This window comes from Physeter macrocephalus, chromosome 16 (assembly GCF_002837175.3).
Source record: "Physeter macrocephalus isolate SW-GA chromosome 16, ASM283717v5, whole genome shotgun sequence".
Classification (NCBI taxonomy): Eukaryota; Metazoa; Chordata; class Mammalia; order Artiodactyla; family Physeteridae; genus Physeter; species Physeter macrocephalus.
The window spans coordinates 56109903-56133484 of NC_041229.1; the positions used below are offsets into that span (position 1 = coordinate 56109903).

At 36.4% G+C, this 23582-nt stretch overlaps 1 protein-coding gene across 3 annotated transcripts in view; it reads right to left on the bottom strand.

Moving 5' to 3' along the window:
- The window catches only part of ACER3 (alkaline ceramidase 3), a 183527-nt gene that overhangs the window by 78683 nt on the left and 81262 nt on the right, over positions 1-23582 (bottom strand). For 2 of the 3 annotated variants that reach the window (XM_024131609.3, XM_024131613.3), the window contains one exon: positions 6483-6535. In XM_024131609.3, the coding sequence (XP_023987377.1) occupies positions 6483-6535 (53 nt within the window). Of the gene's footprint in view, positions 1-6482; positions 6536-10832; positions 11037-23582 lie in introns of those variants that run through there. The other variant, XM_024131612.2, reaches the window with a different exon arrangement.

Consider the following 23582-nt stretch of genomic DNA (forward strand, 5'->3'; position numbering starts at 1 on the left):
GTGACTTCCTAAAGACTGTGGTAGAGCAAGAGACTGCGGTGGGGTATGTAACTGTAGGAGTGAAGTCTTTGAGTAGGAGGGAGGGGACAAGTTTAGAGCCCCGGGAAGGGGACACTGGCTTTGACAGGATTTGATACAATTCTTCCATAATAATAGGAGGAAGAAGGTGGTGACAGAAAGACGAGGGAGTTCTTGACTGATTCTGTCTATATTCTCATGAAATATCGAAGAAGATATCAGCAAGGAGAATGGGGTATGAGGCAAAAGAGATGTAAAAAGAAATCTAAAGAAAGGAACAGGTGTGAAATAATGGTTCTGGGAAGTGAAATTATCCGGGAAATGTAATGGCACTGCCTTGTGGCATTGAGTGCTTATTTGCGATTTCTGTTCAATAATTTAAAGTGAGATCATTTAACAAAGGGATGTAATTTCTATGAGCAATACTTTGCTACTCAGTTCAGGCACAGAATAGGCATATAATTGAGCTGGATGTGGGCTGAATATTACTCAAAAAGCAAGGGGCAAGGGCTTTAAGGATATCTGTATGGGTGGGTAAGAGTTATAATTAATTTGGGGCCATAGGTTGCAAACTTCGTAAAAAGGGTAAAGAAGTGAGGCAAAATGTACTTCCTTCCAGTCTTTTCACTATTACTTATAAAATTGATATCATATTACATAAAGTTTTATGTTATTTCTCTATAACATTTTCCCATGTAAACAGTCTTCAAAATATTATTTTAATTTAGATATATCATAGTATATTTAACAATCTTCCTACTTTTTGTTTTTTGGCCATGCTGCGCAGCTTGTGGCATCTTAGTTCCCTGACCAGGGATTGAAGCTGGGCCTCCGCACTGAAAGTGCTGAGTCTTAACCAATGGACCGCCAGGGAATTCCCAACAATCTTCCTATTGTTAAAACATTTAGATCATTTAAAAGTCTTTATCACGTGTAATGCTGTGATAAACATCCTTGTGAAAATCTTTTCTCTGTCTCTGATTACTTTCTTAGGAAGTATTCCTACGAGTGCAATTACTGGGTCAAAGGATATGTATATTGCTTTTCTGTTTAAAAGAAACTATTAAAACAATTCCAACCTACAGAAAAGTTTGAAGTACAATACAAATAATTTTCTTCTCCTGAACCATCTGAGTTAAGCTGCTGACATGAGGTTCCATTACTCCAAAGTACTTTAGTGCATGTTTCCTTCAAGGATATTCACTCAGATTATATGCCTTGACCAAATGGGATTTATCACAGGAATGCGAGGTGGGTTCAACGTATGAAAATAAATCAACATACTAGACCTTACTAATATAATAAAGAAGAAAATCCACATGATCATCCTGAGATGCAGAAAAAACATTTAAAAATTCCAACACATTTTCTTGATAAAAACATTCAACAAACTAGGAATAGAAGGGAACTTCCTCAGCCTAATAAAGGACATCTACACAAAGCTCCAGCTAACATTATAATTAATGGTGAAAAACTGAAAGCTTTCTTCCTAAGATCAGGAACAAAACAAGGATGTCTGCTCTCTCAACTTCTATTCAACAGTGTCCAGAATATAAATGAATGCATATGCAAAACAGAAACAGACTCACAAATATAGAAAACAAACTTGTGGTTACTGAAGAGGAGAGGAAGAGGGCTGGGACAAATCAGGGTATGGAATTAACAAACTACTATATATAAAATAGATAAGCAACAAGGATATATTGCATAGCACAGGGAATTATAGCCATTACCTTGTAATAACCTATAATGGAGTATAATCTGCAAAAATACTGAATCATTATGTTGTATACCTGAAACTAAAATAATAATGTAAATCAACTATATTTCAATTTAAAAAAAACACTGTGCTATAAGTTCTAGTCAGGGCAGTTAGGCAAGAAAAATAAGCATAAGGCATCCAATTGCTAAGGAAGAGGTAAAACTATATCTATTTGCATATGACATGATCTTATACACACAAAAAACCCTAACAAATCTATATACACATACACATAAAACTGTAAGAGGTAAAAAAAACAAGTTCAGCAAGGATACAAGAGCAATATGCAAAAATAATTGGTATTTCTATACAATATGTGCATGAGAAATCAGAAAGTGAAATTAAGAAAACAATTTCATTTACAATAGCATCAAAAAGAATACTTATAAATAATGTAACAAAAGAAGTCAAAACTATAAGACATCACTGAAAGGAATTAAAAAGACTTAAATAAGTGGGAAGACATCCTGTGTTCATAGATTGGAGGACTTAATATTAAGATGGCAATACTCTCCAAAGTATGGATTCAATGCAATCCCTTTCAAAATCCCAGCTAACTTTTTGCAGAAATTGATAAGCTGATCCTAAAATTCATATGGAAATTCAAGGGACCCAGAATAGATTAAACAGTTTTTAAAACAAAGAATAAATTTGGAGGATTCACAGCTCCCAATTTCAAAACATACTACAAATCTACAGTAATCAAGGTACATATAGGTCAATGGAATAGAACTGAGAGTTGAATTGAGCATCAAGAAATAAACTCATACATTTATAAGTGACTGATTTTCGACAGGGGTGCCAAGACAATTCAATGAGGAAAGAACAGTTTTTTCAACAAATGACTTGGGACAACTGGATATCCACATGCAAGAGAATAAAGCTAGACCTGTACATCACACTACAAAAATTAATAAAAAATGGACCAAAGACCTAAATGTAAGAGCTGAAACTCTAAAGCTAACTTCTAACTATGTTAGAAGAAAACATAGGTATAAATCTTCATAACCATGGATTAGGCAATGGTTCCTTAGATACAACATCAAAAGCAACCAAAGAAAAAATAGATAAAATGAACTTCAGCAAAATTGAAAACTTTTTTTTGCTTCAAAGAATGCTATTAAGAAAGTGAAAAAACAGCCCACAGAATGAAAGAAAATAGTAGAAAACCATATATTTGATAAGGTCTAGTATTCAGAATATACATAGAACTCTTACCATGTAATGACAAAAAGGCAAATAACCCAATTTTTAAATAGGCAAAAGGATATGAATAGACATCTCTCCTAAGAAGGTAAACAAATGGTCAATATACATATGAAAAGATGCTCAAGATCACTTATTATTAGGGAAATGCAGAACAAAATCACCATGAGATACCACATCACACCCACTAGGATGGCTATAATCAAAGGGATGGACAATAACAAGTATTGGCAAGGATATGGAGAATTGCCAGCAGGAATGTAAACCGGTGTAGTCACTTAGAAAAACAGTCTAGCAGCTCCTCAAAAGGTTAAACACAGAGTTACCCTTTGACTTAGAAATTCCACTCCTAAGTATATACCTAAGAGAACTGAAAACATACATCTACACAAAAACTTGTATATGAATGTTGATAGCAGCATTATATACAAAGGCCAAAACCTCATAAACAACCCAAATATCCACTAATTAATAAATGGATAAACAAAATGTGCTGTATCCAAACAATGGAATATTTCAGCCTAATTGAACCAAAAGGCCACATATCGTATGATCCATTGCTATGAAATGTCCAGAATAGGCAAATCCATGAAGAAAGAGTAGATTAGTGGTTGTCAAGGTAGAGGGATTAATGGGGAGTGACTGCTAATGGGAATGGGATTTCTCTTTGGAGTGATGAAAATATTCTGGAATTAGAGAGTGGTGATGGTTCCATAATTCTGTGAGTATACTTAAAACAACTTGTATACTTTAAAAGGGTATATTTTATGATATGTGAATTAAATCTTTAAAAGAAGATATTCACCTACATATCCACAATACTACCAACAAAATCAGGAAATTAACAGTGATTTATTACTATCATGTAATCCTCAGACCCCATTCAAGTTTTTCTAAGTGTCCCAATAATAAGTATAAGCATATACACACACACACACACCACACACACACACACACACACACACACACCCCACACAGGATCCAGCCCAGAATTACACAGTGTATTTACTTCTCATATCTTTTTAGTCTCCTTCAATCTTGAACAGTTCCTCAATCTTTTAATTTTATGACCATGGATACTTTTGAAGACTACATGCCAGTTGTTTTGTAGAATGTCACTCAATTTGATTTTGCCTGATGTTTCCATATGACTAGATTCAGATTATGCATCTTTGGCAAGAATATCAGAGAAGTGATGCTAGTTTTTTGCCACTGCATCCTCCGGTGGCATACAATTTTGATTTGTCCCATTATGAAGATAATCATTCTGATTGCTTGATTAAGGTGTTGTCTGCTAGTCTCCTCCACTGTAAAGTTATCCTTTTTCCCTTTATAATTATTTCATAATAATGTACTTTGAAACAATGTAAATTCAACATCAAACTTTTAATCTATTCATTTATTCATAATCACTTACTGTTTCAGTTATTATATCATGTATTATTTCAGTATGGACTCATGATATCCCATTTTATTCAGTGGGTTGTGTCTTCAATGGCTTTAATAACTGTTATAATCTGTTACTATCGTTGCTTATTTTAATGCTTAAATTGTCTCAAATTTGAGAGAAGCCCTTCAAGTTGGCTTCAGTGTCCTTTTGACATCTTCCCATCATTCTTTTATCATTTCCATTCCTTCTGGCACAAAAAGATGTTTCAGGCTCATATTGTCCTTTTTTTCTGCCCCAACCCTCAGAATCCAGCCAGATTCCTTTTAATGGTGAACGATCTGTATGATAGGTATGCTCTTTGGTATTGGGGTTCCCGGCTCCTAAGTCCTCTCATGGACAGAGTCAGAGAATAGAATGGACGTGTGTGTGTGTGTGTGTGTGTATGTGTGCGTAAAGAAGTCTGCATGCGTGTGTGTGTGTGTGTATGTGGTGTGTGTATATCATTTATAAACTGTGAATGATTTTGGTCAAATCAACTAGCCTCTTTCAGCTCTAGTACTAGAATTTATAAAACATGAGTAATAACTATCTAAGATAGTATATATGGAAGCATTTGATGATTGCTAGAGCTGGACAAATTCTAGTTATTTTTTAGTATGATAAAATGCAAAGCCTTATTTTCAGAGTTATTATTTAGCTGTTGCTCACTGGTATCACCATTCTGATTGCTGGTATTCTTGCCATACAGTTAAAAATTTTTGAATATCATTCCTGTCATTTCTTCAAACACATTTTAAGTTCTAGCTTTATCACTGTTGTCAGATACACCACCACTGTAATGACTCCCTGCTTCTGTTTATGTCATAGAGCAAGTGCAGTATGTCATTTCATCTTTCACTACCTAAAAAGTTTCAACTAGATTCTTTCAGATTCTGTTTAAATGTCTTTAACGATTACAGATTCTTCTAAGCTCCACTGTGTTGCCATGGCGTATTTGTACTTCTTCAAAAATAATTTCCATATTATATCACTGTTTATAAGTCTTCTTTCCCAGCCAGAGAGTGTGCGAAATGTGTTCTATGCTCAATTAAGTCAGACCAGTGTCTTATTCATTTGTGTATTCTCCATGTCAAGCATGGCATGCACAGGAAACATGACACCTTATTATAAATATGTGTTGAATATTAAAATCAATTCTAAGAATTAATTCTTACATTTTAATAGAGCTGTAATTAATAATTCATAGACTACTGTATAAACAGATCCTTCCAGAACAGCACTATCCAACACAGTAGGCACTAGCCTTATGTGGCTATTGAGCACTTGAAATAAACCTAATCTTAACTGAGATACACTGCAAGTGTGAAACATACACCCAGTTTCAGGCTGTGAAACATTTCATTAATAAATTTTTATAATGATTACATGTTGAAGTAACACTTTGGATATACTGGGTTAAATAAAATATATTATTAAAACTAATTTCACCTATTTCTTCTTAATGTGGTTTTTAAGATGTGGCTACTGGAGATTTTTAATTATATACGTAGTTCACATTATATTTCTACTGGACAGTGCTATTCTAGAAGTTTCTGGGCTAGTGATGGGGAACAAAGAGGTTAAAAGATTGACTAGCTATATGGCCCCCTTAGAGCAAAGACAGTAAATAAAAATCCTTGCATAGCTCTAAAACCTTGCTATTAGAGGGACCAGACCATTCAAGTGGATGCCACAAGAGAGACATAGGCAATGTAGGCAGCCAAGAATAAGAATACATTACTTTGGTGAACTGATTTTATCTTCTTAAGATGTCTCCATGAGACTCTACTTTCTAATCCTACTCTAAAATCATACATGCCTGCACAGAGGTGGTCAAAAATCCATTCTGCTCTCGCTTGTTTTCTCTATGGACAACTTATTTGCTTGCCTCTTCACTTACTCAACCTGGATCCTTTGGCCTGAAGTAAAAAACTCCAGGGATTACAAATTCCATCTTTTTTTCTCCTTGCCTCAATGTCATCCTCTAGTAATGTGCTCTTTCCTCAAATATGAAGTGTCTATGGATTAAGAGAAATAAGCATTTACGTCAATTTTGCCATTACTGACCTGCATTTCATATTTCAGAGTCATGTGGAAGCACCAGGATCCCATTCCTACCACTGAAATTAAAACAAACAAATAAAAAAAAAACAATTAGCATGAAATTCTTTGGGGGTGGCCAGAGTGACTTGAGAAGACAGTAAGACATTTCAAAGCACTGAGTTTTAGAACAAATTTATGAAATCTTGTGGCAGGATATAGCAGACCCTGCTTAAGCTCTATCTATAATTGATGAAATTTTGGTACAGAAAAAAACAAGTACAAGTTCTCGTAAATTCCCTCCACTAAGTGATTTATTAGATTAATAACTATTCTCCATTTTTTGCATAAAATGTATTACAGATGCTCAGGGTAAGCTTTAATGATCATAGCTGGTTAGCTACTCTTCAGTACTTCCTTTGGATTAGCTAGTTCTAATCCAAACAGCTGAGGTGGATGCTTACTAAGAGCCAGTCACTTTTGTTTGTTCCTAAACTTGTTAATGCCACTGTGTTTAGTTATCAGAAGTATGACTGCAAAAAGAGAGCTACTATTTCGGCAAAAACTGTTTAAAATGTTTAAAACGGACTCAATAGAATTGAGTTGCTAATAAAAATCGCTGTTGAATTAGCTGTGGATAAGATATCTGTTATAGATTGGGAAAAACAGTAAAAATCTAAAGATTCTGTATTCATGTCTCAAAGTTCTTTCCAAGTGCCTCCATTTTAAATTGTTTTCATTTTAGGGTTTAAAATTTTTTGTCTGCTTTTCAATGCAAGAAAGACTAAGGAGAACTATAATTAGGGTCCCATATTCAAAGGCCATGCCCTACATCAAATCATTGTCAAAGATTATACAACTATATGTTAATTAAAATAAAACTTGAAGGTGGGTATACATTTTTTTCAATATAATTATAGCTTTGACTCTTTAAAAATTAATGGACTAAATATCACTCCCTATCACAATCTGATAACACAGCTTCTACTATGATTAAGTTTAGTTCAACAAGCCTTTACTGAATACCTCCTATTTGCCAAATTCAACTACAGATGCTGAGGTACAAAGATAAGATCCAGTCATTGGCCTTAATGAAGTTTATAAGCTCATGGAGGAGACAGGCAGATAAATAGAAGATGCCAGTATGTGGAGATATGATAAAAAAAAAAAGATATGCATAGAGTACCATAGGAGCACAGAAGAGGGGACTTATGAAAGAAGTCAGAGAAAGCAAAAATGATGTCAGAGGAGTTAGCCTCAAGGATGTAAGAGTCAGCCCAACAAACATGGTAAATGTGGATGTTACCAAATCATTTGTATGAAGCCACTTGAGAAAAATTTCAAACTCTTTGATACTCTTGCTTTTTAAAACAATCATTATAGACATTATCACATTATTTACTGCTCAAAATGAGATGAGAGAAGTAAAGAGTTATTGCACTCATCTTACTAAAGTAATGAGGAAGTGGATGGTTGCTGTCTTTTTTCCAAAGGAGAAATTAGAAGGTGCAAAGTAGAATAAATTAATGGAAGGAGGGAAAAAAAACAAACCCTGTGAGTTATTTAAAGTCACATAATATACTATAAAGTAAAAAAATTAAAATGAGGTGGATGACTATTCATCCTGAAAGGTAGACTGGCCACTAAATCATGTCTCACTCAACAACTGTTTTTATCCAAACCTTTCCAAATGTCCTCTCGTTACTGTTTATTATATCGCATTAAAAGTCTGATTTTTAAAAAATCTCTACAGTTTATTTCCTTTCAACACTCCATTTAGAATGCAAAGAAATGTAATAGAAGAACATCACCTTTCTCCATGCAGTATTTTATATTTTGCCACTTTAAAGAAAACTACCAATTTTTGCTAAAATTTATTAGCTTTACTCATGTAATTCACATACTACAGAGTTAAAGTATACAATTCAATTGTTTTTAATATTTTCACAGAGTTATGCAGACGTTATCATTATTAGAACATTTTCATCACCCCAAAGAGAAACCCCAGGCCTATTAGCAGTCACCCCTATTTCTCCTCAAACCTCCTCCCCTCCTCAGCCCTAGACAACCATTAATCTATTTTCTGTCCCTAAAGATTTGTCTGTTTTGGACTTTTCATATAAGTGTAATCATACAATATGCAGTCTTTTCTGTCTGGTTTCTTTCATTTAGCATATTTTCAAGGTTCATTCATATTACAGCATGTATCAATACCTTCCTTTTATGGATGAATAACATTTCATTGTATGAACATGCTACATTTTATTTATCTATTCACCAGTTTATGGACATTGCTAAGGACTGCACATTTGTGTCCCCTCCAAATTCACGCCCCTCCAAATTCACGTTGAAGCCCTAACCCCCAATGTGACAGTAGTTGGGCATGGTGCCTTTTGAGAAATAAACAGGTTTAGATGAGGTCAAGAGAGTAGGGCCCCCATGATGGGATTAGGGTCCTTATATGAAGAGACAGGATTTCACTCTCTCTCCCCACCTACATGCAATAAGGATAGGCCACATGAGGACACAGGGAGAAGGTGGCCCTCTGCAAGCCAGGAATGGAATTAGTCAGCACGTTAATCTTGGACTTCCAGAACTGTGAGAAATAAAGTCTATTGTTCAAGTCTATGGTATTTTGTTACGGCAGTTTGAGCTAACTAAGAGACATTTAGGCTTTTTCTACATTTTGGCTATTATTAATAATGCTGCTGTGAGAATTCATGTATAAGTTTTTGTGCAGACGTATGTTTTCATTTCTCTTGGGTATATATTGAGGATGGAATTTCTGGGTCATATGGAAACTCTATGTTTAGCATTCTGAAGAACCGTGAAAGTATTTTTCAAAGTGGCTGCACTATTTTATACTCCCATTAGCAATATATGAATTTCTCCACATCCTCCCTATACTAGTTGTTGGTTGTCTTTCTGATTATAGCCATCCTAATGGATTGAAGTGGTATTGTGGCTTTGATTGGTATTGCCCTAGTGATTACCCCATTCCCTTTTTTTTTTCTGATTAAATGTTCCACATTTCAGATTTGTCTCACTGTGTGTGTGTGTGTTTAATGGACTTTATTTTTTAGAGCAGTTTTAGATTCATGGCAAAATTGAGCAGAAGGTACGAAGATTTTCCATATAACCTCCACTCCCACACACACATAGTCTCCCCCACTATCAGCATGCCCCACCACAGTGGTACATTTCTTATTACAATTGATGAACCCATATTGATACATCATTATCACTCAAAGTCCATATTTCATATTACAGTTCACTTTTGAGCACAAATTTATAATGACATGTATCCACCATTATAATATCATACAGAATAGTTTCATTGCCCTGAAAATCCTATGTGCCCTGTCATTTCAACTCTCCCTCTCCCCTAACCCCTAGTAACCACTGATCTTTACAGTTTTGTCTTTTCCAGAATGTCATACAGTTGGAATCATACAGTATGTAGCCTTTTCAGACTGGCTTCTTTCACTTAATAATATACATTTATGGTTCCTCCATGTCTTTCCATGGCTTTATAGCACACTTCTTTCTAGTGCTGAATAATATTCCATTGTCTGGAGGCACCACAGTTTATTTATCCATTCACCTGCTGAAGGGCATATTAGCTGCTTCCAAGTTACAGCATTATGAATAAACCTGCTATCCGTGTGCAGGCTTCTGTGCAGACAACAGTTTTCATCTCTATCAGGAAAATGTCAGGGAACGTGATTGTTGGATTGTATGGTGAGAGTATGTTTTACAAGAAACTGCCAAACTGTTTCAAAGTGGCTGTGCCATTCTTCATTCCCACCAGCAATGAATGAGAGTTCCTGTTGCTCCACAACCTCATTCCCTTTTCAACAAATATTTACTGGGCTCTTAACAATGTTCCAAGCATTTCCACTGGGATAAAGGAGTGAACAAGAGAGATATGTTTCCTGTCTTAAGAACTTTCAGCAAGCCACTAAAAATATGAGAGGGGCCATTTCAAAGCTACGTAAAGGGGTTACCACCTTGTCTAGGGAGTCAGAAGAGGGCTATCAGGGCAAGTAACACATAAGCTAGGACTTGAAAATAAACTGAGTTAACCAGGTGAAAAGAATTTTTTTTTTAATGAGATCACCCTACGTAGAAGGATCATCTAACATAGAGGCAAGGTAGTGCATTCAAAGAAGTAAAGGAGCTTGGCTTAGACCATGAACACTTGCATCCAGTGAGAAGACTGGCATGATTTGTAGGCAGTAGACTGAGAAGAGCCTTTAAAGTCATGTTACGATTTGGACTTTATCCCAAACACAAAGTAAGTTGTTGAAAAACGACATACACAAACACATAAATACACACACACACATAGAGAGAGATTAACAGGACTGATTTTACATTTTAAAAAATATCACTCTGGGGCTTCCCTGGTGGCACAGTGGTTGAGAGTCCGCCTGCCGATGCAGGGGACACAGATTCGTGCGCCAGTCCGGGAAGATCCCACATGCCGCGGAGTGGCTGGGCCCGTGAGCCATGGCCGCTGAGCCTGCGCGTCCGGAGCCTGTGCACCGCAACGGGAGAGGCCACAGCAGTGGGGGGCCCTTGTACCGCAAAAAAAAAAAAAAAAAAAAAAAAAAAAATCACTCTGGCTACAAGGCAGGAAAATGTCTACAGGAGTAGTCTCCTAACTTTGATAGCAAAAAAATTTTTTAGGAACTCCATATATGTATATTTATTTATAAATTGTATACATACTGCTGTGTTAAGATACTACATATATTTTAATACATAAAATAGAAATTTTAAAAAATGATATAAATATATACAAACAGAAATTACAAAGTTTTCTTCCTGCACCCCAACAGATCATTTTTCTCACCACCTGGGGAATGAGCATCCTACTTGGTAACTGCTAGTTTTAATGATGAAAACTAAACTCCTTGCAGGGCACACATAGAGCTTCATAATCTGGCTCCACTCATTTCTTTTTACTGAACTTGTAATTCAGTTACACCTGACTGCTTACCTGTCTCTTATCTCACACTATCATATTCTAGTCTGTTCTGCTTTTGTTCAGAGCCTACCCTGTCCTTTCAGCCTGGAATACTTATCCCCTTCATTATCCAATCCTGCCTCTACCTATGTCTCTTGCTTATTGGAATCTTATGTAACTTCTAGATCTAATTTATTTTTGATCTTCATTCCTTTCAGCTTTTTTCTTTTCAAAGAATTTCAAACTTCAGAAATGTTGAAATAGTATAATGAACTCCTGTATATGTTCTATTCAGATTCACCAATTTTAATATTTTGATAGATATATAAACTATTATTTTTCTGAACTATTTAAGTTGGATATGAAATAGTATAATGAACTCCTGTATATGTTCTATTCAGATTCACCAATTTTAATATTTTGATAGATATATAAACTATTATTTTTCTGAACTATTTGAGTAAGTTGGATATGTCATGTCCCTTTACCTCTTAATAGTTCAGTGTGTATCCCAGATCCATTTAAAATATCACTTCCTAAGTTAAATCTTCCTCTGCTTCCTCCCCACATAAGTCAACCATACAAGGCATCTAAGAAATAATGTTTGGCTAGGCCAGTAGTTACAGTTTTTGAAAAACACTATTTTGCCTCGAGATCTTTGTAAATGCTAAGCCCTCGTCCCAGAAACTCCTGATTCAGTGGGTGCCCTGGTACCTGTATTTTAAAGGCCTGTCAATGATTTTGTTGAACTCAAAAGCCAAAGATCACTGTTCAATTCTAAGATTCATAAGGCATGGTACAAGTCTCTACAGTTCACTAAAGAATCTCCAGAACCTAGCACAGAACCAAGCATACAGAGAACACTTACTAAGTATCTGGTGACTGGCTGATTTTTTTTTTTTTCTTCCTTCTCGATGATCCAGCATTTCACTTTAAAGTAACAGTATGTGTATTTGTAGTAGAGGGAAGTGAGGAATGAACGGAGAAAATATAATAGAAGAAATAAATGAGTTCCAAAGAGGAAAAAGTGTTATTTGGGTGGAATGTGGACAATAAGAACGGAAAGGCTTGCCTGGAAAGGTGACATTGGAGCTAGAGCAATTCACACACAGAGATAGTGAGGGAGAACATATAAACACAGAACATACACACAGTTTGAGTCTAAATATTTAGCTAATATAACACTCTGGTTCTGTTCTCATTGTTATCAGTTAGTGTTCCATGTTGCCACCACCTCAGGACCAGTGTGCTCCTTCCCTCCTTCCCTGTGGCAGCGTGCCTCTTCTGTGCAAAGGCCAATCAGGCTCTTGTGCTCTAGGATATCACCTGGTCTCTAAGATCTTCATGTTATTTATCACCTTCCTCTCCCGTACCAGCCATCTCCACCTCTCTAATGGACTGTTCACACAGTCTCTAATATCTCCTATCCCATTTACCTGCACCTCTTCACTTTCCTGAGTTTTCAAAAGAACTGCCTCCACTTCCTCACCTCTCTTCTGCATCCCCCCCTCAATTCTATTCACACCACTGAAACAGCCCTTCTCTCTCTTCATCCTCCTCCGTCTCTTAATAGCATTTAATAAGTGAAAACACATCCTCTCTAGTTTTCTGTAACACCGTATTCTCCTGGTTTTCCTATCTTGATGTTGCTTCCTCATAGGTTCCTTTGTTGGCTCCTTCTATCCTTAACGTGTAAATCAGGGGCTGTAAATTCAAATGCCCAGAGAGGCATTTGACTAAAACAGGATAAGTAAAACAAAAATAAGGAACAGTGTAGAGACTGTGGTCAACTGGACAGACCATACTAAAGAGCATAGCTTAGGCTGATTGTTACTGCATAGAAATACAGGCTCAGTGATGTTGCACCTTCTAATTATTCAAGAGAAGGCAAAGATCCAAATTTTTATGGGAACTCTCAATTTTCAAATGTGAGAAACCAGTTTAAAGCATTTTTAAATTTTAAATATGGCAATTAAAACATGTCTGGATGCCAGGTTTTGCCTTGGGTGATGAACTTGTGGTATTTATGTTCATCACTGGGCCCTCTTCTCTCTATATATTCATCCTCTTGGTGATCGCATCAGTTCCCATGGTTTTAAATACCAATTATAACAATGATGCCTACACCTCACCTCTGAATTCCGATGTCACATATTTAAATGCCTATTTGATTCTTCACTGAATGTCTTACAGGCATTTCAAACATAATCAAAACAGAATGCCAGCTTTTCTCTCTACACAGCTGCTCAAACTAGAAACCTGAAAATAAACTTTGAAAATCTTTCCTTTTTTTCAACCCCCACTTTTAATGCATTAATGAGTCCTATAGGCACTAACTCCAAAATACATCCTGAGTCATCCACTTTTCTCCAGTCTCCACTGGTGCTATCCTAGTCTAAGCCACTATCATCTCTCACTCGGACCACTGCAGTAGCCTCTGTTGACTGGTTTTCCAGCTTGCACTCTTACTGTCCACAAATCCATTCTCCACCGAGCAGCCAGGGAGATATTTTAAAAACACATATAGGATCATGTCACTCTCCTGCTAAAACCCTCCACTGGCTTTTAGAATAACATCCATACTCTTTACTCTGGCCTATGTTAAGACCCTACGTGATCTGGTCCCTGCCTAAATCTCTCCAACCTCATATTCTGCTACTTTCCCCCTTAACTACTACAGAATATTAGGGGAAAATCAAAAAGTAAACAGATAATACAATATGGTGTAGTAAGTGCTGTGATAAAGGTATGCATCATATTCAGTGGGTCATCTAATTCTATCAAGAGGCTGAGGAAGGTTTAATGGAAGGCCTTCTAGAGGAAATGACACTTAACTGAGTCCTGAATGACAGACATGCCCAGTTTACCACACAAAAGAGGTTAAAGGAAGAGATATAAAAATATATATGGTACTAAAAACAGCAAATGGTTTTATATAGCTAAAGTGTAAGCTACATGTGTGAGAGTTGTGGAAAGTGAGGCTAGTAAGGCAGAGGGTCCAGATTAGGACCAACCTGCCAAGGAATATATCAATAGATTTTCAAATGGGTTATCTCATTCAAAAACAAAATGGTTGAATCAAAAGAGGCATCCCTGCCTGGAGAATACTGGTAAAATTTAGCACAGTAAGCCAGTTTTCACCAGTGACACACTACAATTTATCAACAGGTACATATTTTCTAAAATATTATCCAAATTGGCACAAATAAGAAATTCAAGAATAGGAAAGTTGAGTTATTTAGGCCAAAGAAACAAATGCTAAATGTGTGAAAGCAAAACAACACTCACTGATCCCTGAATTATACAAATTAGAAATTCTAGAGATACTTAAAGGGATCTAAGCATTTTCCTTTTCTTCCTTTGCAATTTAATTGATTCAATCACATGGAGAATAAAACATTTAATTAATATAAGGGTGACTCAGCCAACATTTCATTACAATGTCTCCCTTAAAAAGTCTGAGACATCAAAGTGAAAATAAAATTCACATTTTTTAGGAATTATCCAGAGCATTCCAAAAAACAAGTAACAGGGACAAACAAATTTGCCTACATGGTTGTGGCTATACGTAGTGAAAACTGAGGCAGTCAAAATAGTAATGGAACCGGAATAAAGAGGTCAAATGCACCACTTGAATCTTCTAGCTAGATGTTCATATTCACAGCATTTCACCATAATTTTAAGAGTCTCTCAAGCATATAAATAGAATTTCACCAAGTTGGAACCGCTTGATTCAAATATTTTGGCATGCTACCAAACTTATTCAAGGTTACAACCGAATACAGATGTGTTCTGATACACATTTATTTTGATCCATTTGACTGACCACACTGGGGAAAGAGTGTACAGGGCTTTGGAATCAGACCTAAACTAGCATCCCAAATCTGTTACTTATTACTTATCAACTTTGGCAAGTTGCTTAAATCTCTTTGAGACTCAGCTGCCTCAGTTGTAAAATAAAAATAACAATGTTTATCATGAAAGGCTGCTGTGAGGATTACCTAGCATGCACCTGGCATACAACAGGTATAAACAAATTTTATTTTCCAGTCTACGAAAAAAAATTCATGTACATAGAGAATGGAATCACTAGGTTTTGGAAGTAGCCATAACACAAATTTAAAGGCCCAAGAAATACTATGAGTTCCTTTTAAATTATACCAAGATTTACCATGATGTACAAGGGACCTAGAATAAATGAAAAAGGAGAAGGGCATATTACCCCAAAGTATCAAAGGCATTAACAGTGTAATGTGTGATTATTTTAAAACCTATGAATTCAGAGTTCATTTTAGTATTATTGGTGGTGTCAAAACAATGCCAGCTACAATTATAGGAATGCATGACTGTTCTTTCCAGGTGGAGCTAGCATTCACATTAGAAACAAAATGCACTCTCATATTAGAGCGGTCACAGAATGTAGTAATTAAAAGTGTGTGCTTTGGAGAGCTGTCCTAAGAAGTTTGGACTTTATCCCTAAGCTGATAGGAAGCCAATTTAGGGTATTTAAAAAGAACTTTTCTAATTGTTCCCCACCTACCCTAAAGGTAAGTGATCACTCACTCCCTTTTCTAATCTATCACTTGTCTAGTATATAATCTTATTATACTAACACACGCGCGTGCACGCGCGCACACACACACACACACACACACACACACACACGCCAGAAGATCCTACTTAGCTTTATCAATGTATTTTGGATTACTTTCTCCCCACACCCAACATGGATGTTGCAACATTAGTAGCAGATGAGCTACCACATTACTTTAGCAACTCTTGGGCTATCATACTAACTACACTAGTGTGGTACACAGAAAAATGGTTCCCAAAGATGTCTATGTCCTACCTCTGGAAGCTGTGAATATGTTACCTAAAATGGCAAAAATGACTCTGCAAACTTTATTAAATTAAAGGCCTTGAGATGGGGAGATTATCCTGGATTATTACAATGTGCTCAATTTAATCATCTGAGTCCTCAAAAGCAGGAACCTTTGGAAGATGTGACTATGCAAGAATGGTTAGAGAGATGTAAAACTGCTAGGTTTGAAGATGGAGGAAAATGGCCCAAGTCAAGATGGAAAAGATGGAATTATGTGGGCAGCCACATAAACTGGAAAGGACATGGAAATTGACTCTCCCCCTAGAGCCTCCAGAAAGGAACACAGACTTACCAACACCCGGACTAAAGAGACTTGTATCAGAATTCTAATTTAAAGAACTGCAAGATAATAAATTTATCCTGTTTTTGGTACTTTGTTACAGTAGCAGTAGAAAACCAATACAATTACTAACAGATAGCTAGTTTATTAGTTACTAAACTGGTATCTGAAGTGCTTCTTAAAACTCTTGCCTAAGAACTTTGGCTCATCTGAAGATTCTGAAGTAAAGTAAAAACTCAAGCTACAGACTAGGAGGAAATATTCACAATACATATAATATCTAACAAAAGGCTCACATATAGAAAATGTGATACAAAAATCAGATAGAAAAAGACAGCCCAATTTTTAAATGGGCAGATGATTTGTAGAGGCACATCACAAAAGATGATACTCAAAGGGTCAACAACAAGTGCTCAGCATCATTATTCATTGGGAAATACAAATTTAAACCTCAGTGAGATATCACCACATAGCAACCCAGAATGACTAAAATTAAAAAGATAGACAAGTATAGGACTTCCCTGGTGGCGCAGTGGTTAAGAATCCGCCTGCCAATGCAGGGGACATGGGTTTGAGCCCCAGCCTGGGAAGATCCCACATGCCGCGGAACAACTAAGCCCGTGTGCCACAACTACTGAGCCTGCGCTCTAGAGCCTGCGAGCCACAACTACTGAGCCTGCGTGCCACAACTACTGAAGCCCGTGCGCCTAGAACCAGTGCTATGCAGCGAGAACCTACCGCAATGAGAGGCCTGTGCACCGCAATGAAGGTTAGCCCCCGCTTGCCGCAACTAGAAAAAGCCCGCATGCAGCATCGAAGACCCAATGCAGCCAAATAAATAAATAAATACATTTTTTTTAAAAAGATGGAAAAAAAAAGATAGACAAGTATAGATGACAATGTGGAATAACTGGAACTCTCAGATATCATTGGTGGGACTGTAAATGGCCCAAACATTTTAGGAAATTGTTTGGCAGTTTCTAATAAATTTAAACACAGACTACCCTATGATCTAGCAATTCTACTTCTAGACATACAGCCCTAAAGAAATGAGCACAACTGTCCATCAAAAGACATATACAAGAATATCCACAGAATCTTTATTCATAAAAGCCTCAACTGAAAACCCAAATGCCCATTAACAGAAAAATGGGCAAATGAATTATATTCACACAATGGAATGTTATATATCAATAAAAGAGAATGAACTACTGATAGAAACAACATAGATGAATGTCAAAAACATTACATCGAATGAAAGAAGCCAGATGCCAGAGTACATACTATATGGTTCCATCTATATAAAGTTCAAGAACATGCAAATTAATATATGGGCATGTAAGTCAGAATATCGGTTATCATTTTGGGGATGTGCTGACTGAGAAGGGGCACAAGGGAACTTTCTGGGATGACTGAAAATTTCTGTATCTTGATCTGGGTGGTGATTACACAGGCAAAATCTCATTGAGCTGTATGTATACTTAAGATTTATACATTTTACTGTTTACGGAATACACCTCAATTAAAAAAAAGAATTTGGAGGGGGAAACTTTCACATGCAATGCTCCAAACATACTTTGCCTGTCAAAATATTCCCACCTTAAGTGATCTGCTTTAGTACTTTTCATACTGTTTCCGAAACAACTCTATCCAAGCCTTCAGGCAGGTTAAGTTAGTAACAAGCAAATGTTCCACAGGTAGAGGAAAAGTAAGAACACAAAATAACAACGATAATAATCGATGAGACAGAATACGATAATTGAAGGGAGAACCAAAATAATTCTGTTTAAGAATATCTATAGCCAAGTGAGGGGAATGTTTGGACTGCCTAGGGAGGTTAAGGTATGTTAAAGAGAATGGAGTTAGAGCAATAATAATAACATAAGACATAATAATAAGAAAAATGAGATGACATTATGATATTTTATACTTATTTTCTTAGAAAATAAGTGTCATTCAATTATTGTCTTGTTCTGGCTCCAGCCTAAAACACTGAAACATAAACCACAACTGAGGCCACAGGAAGCAGATGAAGAGCCGTTACAGCTCATGCTTTCTGGCTTAGGCTATTTTCTACCTGGCTTTCTACCTTTCTACTTTTACTTTCTACCAGGCTATTTCCCTGGCCATTTCACTTCCTCACTTCCTGTTCACTGACTACACAGGCTACTTAGCTAACTGGTTCCTGCTTCTCTGGCTGAACCTATCCCTGGGTTTTGGCTTCTAGGTTGGGCATGTTTATTAAAAGTGTAGTCATATAAAACCACAAATGCATATGCACAAAGATTAGGAACTATTAACTAATAAAAGAAAATTCTGTTTCTGTTGGGTGATGGGATTATGGGTATTTTGCATTGTCTTCCAAATTTGTCTTCAATGTTACTATATTACTTTTTCCACTAACTAGAAAAAAAGACCATTGATATTTCTGGCAATGTCTGGAAAACTGGGACTAAATAAAGGGGAATAAATAAGTTAGTAAACAAGTTATGAAATGATTTCTGAAGTTCCTTTCCACAGCATATTGATTTTATCTCTGTTTCACTGCTAAGTGTAACTGCTATAATCTAAAAGATTATTAGTCTAGTACGCAGTCCACTCACTTTCCCCTTGACAAATGGTATAATATTCTTAAGATCACTTCAGACGTCTTTGATTCAGTATGGCAGTGACTACTGTAAGTATGATCACACTAAACTTAAGGCTACTCCATGCAAAGAATTTCCAGTGGTCCTTTCCATGGGGAAATGACTTTGTGATATTTCTATTTCAGCACTGAAGTCTATCTTCAACAGACTTTTTCTGCCCTATTTTATTAATGTTTTGACTATTTTGCCACTCATTTTTTCTTGTTGCCAATTACCTACTCATTTAGATAACTGCATAACAAATACATTTGTACAATTACAAATAGATTTTGTTGTTTATATGCAATTCATCTCTCCTCAATGTAGTATATAAGCTCTCTGGGGACAGACTTTGTCTTTTTATGCTGGCACATTGTATGTACTCAATATTATTTGTAAAGGAAAGTGAACCTATTTCTATTTTAAAGGAATAAGATAGACAACAATTTGTGACTTTGGGAGTAAAGAGAAAAATTAAATTTCATGGAAAAAACAAATCTCATGGCAAGGGCTTCTTTTCGTTTGTTCTATTTTAGACAATGCACAGTTGTAAATAACTGTCTTATGGCATAATGATTAAAAGCATATATATTTGGGTTCAAGGTATGGCTCTACCATTTACTCACTGTGTGATCTTGGTCAAGTTACTGCTCTTCTCAAATATTACCTTTATAAAATGAAGTTGAAGAGTTCCTCATAGATTGTAGAGAATTTTAAATGACATAATATAATTTAATGTACTTCCCACAGAGCCTGGTATATAATAAATGCTCTATGAATGACAATTACTATTATCTCTCTAAACTCCCCCAACATTAGCAGCAAATTTTATGACCTCATAAAAAGTAATGACTAAGCCAATACCACATAAAGCTTGGAAAATGTTAAGAGTCCTAATGTCAAATACTAATAGCAACTAGGCAGGCGGAATTTAGCATCAAATACTAACGGCAACTAGGCAGGCAGAATTTAGCGTCAAATAACTTGTCTTTACTTTTCAATTTATTCTCCTAGTTTTATTATGGGACAAGGAGTATTAAATTCACTTGAATTCTTTATCTTCCTTCTCTATATTTAAGCAGAAATAATTTTGCTGATTTTAAAAATGTTTACTCAAAACAAGTATTAGGTTCTTAATCCCCCCCTCTTTTTTTATTTTGGCTGCCCCAGGTCTTAGTAGCGGCACGTGGGATCTTCATTGCGGCATGCAGGATCTTTAACTGTGGCATGCAGACTTCTTAGTTGCATCATGCGGACCTCTTAGTTGCAGCGTGCGGACTCTTAGTTGGGCATGCGAACCCTCAGTCACGGCGTGCATGCGGGATCTAGTTCCCCCATCAGGGATCGAACCTTGGTCCCCTGCATTGGGAGCGTGGAGTCTTACTCACTGGACCACCAGGGAAGCGCCCCCCACCTTTTTTTTTTTTTTTTTTTTTTTGTGGTATGCGGGCCTCCCTCTGCTGTGGCCTCTCCCGTTGCGGAGGACAGGCTCCGGACGCGCAGGCTCAGCGGCCATGGCTCACGGGCCCAGCCGCTCCGCGGCATGTGGGATCCTCCCAGACCGGGGCGCGAACCCGGTTCCCCTGCACAGGCAGGCGGACGCACAACCGCTGCGCCACCAGGGAAGCCCTCCCCCCACCTTTTAATAGCAAGTTTTACTAAGAGACCTATTAGAAAAATAATCAGAGAAGACATTTTTGATTCTTCTATTGATGTGTTATCAGCATCTCTTCCTTTCATAAAATGTGCATATTTGGAATAAAAATAAACAAAGAGGAAGAGAAAAATATTAGACAAAGGGACTGGGTGGTTCCAAAGCAGCTATAACTGGGCAGGTGGACTAAACTGAAATCAGGCTTATTGGAAGAACTGGCAATTGCTCAAGGACATGGGATGGGAAAAAATATTTTAAAAGTAATGTCTGTAACTCTTAACTTCCCTAATTCTTCCTCACTGTACTTGGTACCTATACTTATAACACTTACCACACTGTTAGTGCATACTTAATTATAAAATTATTTGATTAATCTCTGTTTCCCCTGCTAAATTCTAAGCTCCAATGAACAATGGTTTGAGAGCTAGACCCAGCACATAACTGATTCTCAGTAAAAATTTGTTGAATGAATTAAAATATGACTAAATTCTTAGTAAATCTAGGCTCTAAGCCAGAACACAACAACCCTCATAAATTACTAACAATCTGTTCGTAATATACTGCTACACAATGCCAAAATTTCCAATTCCTTCTGCAAAATCTCCCTCAACTCCAAAAAGTTCATATTAACTAAGTAGTTATTATAAATTTTTGGTCATAAAATTAAGATACTGAAAAATCTTATATGGTATTCAGTAAATGTCCTTGATTTGTTAATCGAATCTGTTTCCAGATAAAGTTTGTTCCCTGTGTGTGTGTGTGTGCATATGTGAATCTCTCTCATACACACACACACACACACACACAAATTTTGTTTTTGGTGGGGAGACTTATCTCAGTGAAAAATTCAAACAAGTACATGAAAAAGAAGTCCTAGCAAAAATGCCTGTTGTTTAAAATAAAATATCCATTCATTCATCAAACAGCCTCATGTATTTGGTTTGCACCAGGTATTGCTGAATGCCAGAAATCCAGAAGAGTAAGAACTCAGCTGCTTTCAGGAAGCAAAGCTTAGTCTTGTAGAAGGGACAGACTTAAAAACCATCCTTATTCAAACTTTGCTGATTTGCCCAATATTGCCTTTTAGACCTTCTCCTTGTGCCCCAATTCAGGATCCAATGAAGATATTGCATGTAGTTGTCCGTCTCTTTTAACCTGCAACAGTTCCTCAGCCTTCCTTTGTTTTCATGACTTTAACATTTGTAAAAAAAAAAAAACAAAACAAAAAACAGGTTGGTTGTTTTATAGAGTAACCCTCACAAACTGGGTTTTTCTGATTGTTTTCTCATCATTTTGTTCAGGTTATGCACTTCTGGCAATAATATTGTATAAATGATGTTGTTTCCTTTTCAGTGCTTCACACCAGGAAGAATCAGTTGTTAGTTTATACTGTTATTAATGATGTTAGGATTGATTACTTAAATAAGGTGGTATCTGCCAGATTTCTGTGTTGTTACCATTTTTCCATCTGTAACTAATGAGTAATTCATCAGGAGATACTTTCAGGCTGTGTAATCATCATGTTCCCAAACACTTTCACCCAATATTTTTCGCATTCACTGATGACTCCTGAATCAATTATTACGATGATGGTTGCAAAATGATGATTTAAAAAAACCCTATCATTCTGTTTACATTTATTAGTTGGCAGTTCTACTCTTTAAAATAACAGCTTTCTGCTTCTCACACCTTTTTTTGTTAGTATCAGTATGAGCTTGTGCATTCTTTTTTAATACCATGTGTTACATAACCCATTACAGTCATTTTCCATTTGGAAGCTCAAATTTTCAGTTTGGCCAAACTGTCTTCTGTGTCATTTTGACATTATTCCCTCATTTTTTGAGCCCTTTCTCACTTTCTGGAGTGACAAGATGTTCCAGACTCATCTCGCGCTTTCCCTGCCCTATCCCAGAAATGAGGCATTTCTCCAAGAAGCCTTAGTTCCTTTTAGTGAGGAAAGATTTTTAGAAACCAAGGTGTCGGCACTAGGTATGTTCATTGCTACTTAAGACTCATTGCTTCCAGACCCTTTCAGAGGATAGAACATGTGAAACCTTTTTTTATTTTTAATCATACTGATACCTCAGATTTCAATGTTCTTTCAGGGTTATTCCTGCCTTCCTCCATCCAAATTTGTATCTCCTTCTTCTACATGAGAACCCTAGCCCCCAACAATATCAATATATTTCCTCATTTGCTTAATCCTAAAATGCAAAGATAACTTCAGAATTGCTATATTCATACCATTCCTGACAATAAAAAGTAAATAAATAAATACACAGTAAATAAAGTTAGTAAAGTAAGGTTCAATATCTCACTGAATTCTCTTTCTGTTTTCAAACTGGGTATATGAGAAAACCATTTCAAAGTTAACTAGATTAATACTTTCCTCTTATGTGGTTATGTTCTCTGTTTGATAAAGAGTACAATACATTTTAAAAATTAAGACTTTTTTTTAAGAATAGTTTTAGGTTCACAGCAAAATTAGGCAGATGGTACACATATTTCCCATATAATGCCTGTCCTCCTCACCCCCCCAACCCTCTGGCTTCCCGCATTATCAACACCACTCCCCCAAAGTGGTACATTTGTTACCATAGATGACTCTACACTGACACATTATTAGCACCCCAAATCCATAGTTTACATTACAGTTCACTCTTGGTTTTGTATATTCTATGGGTTTGGAAAAATATATCCACCATTACAGTA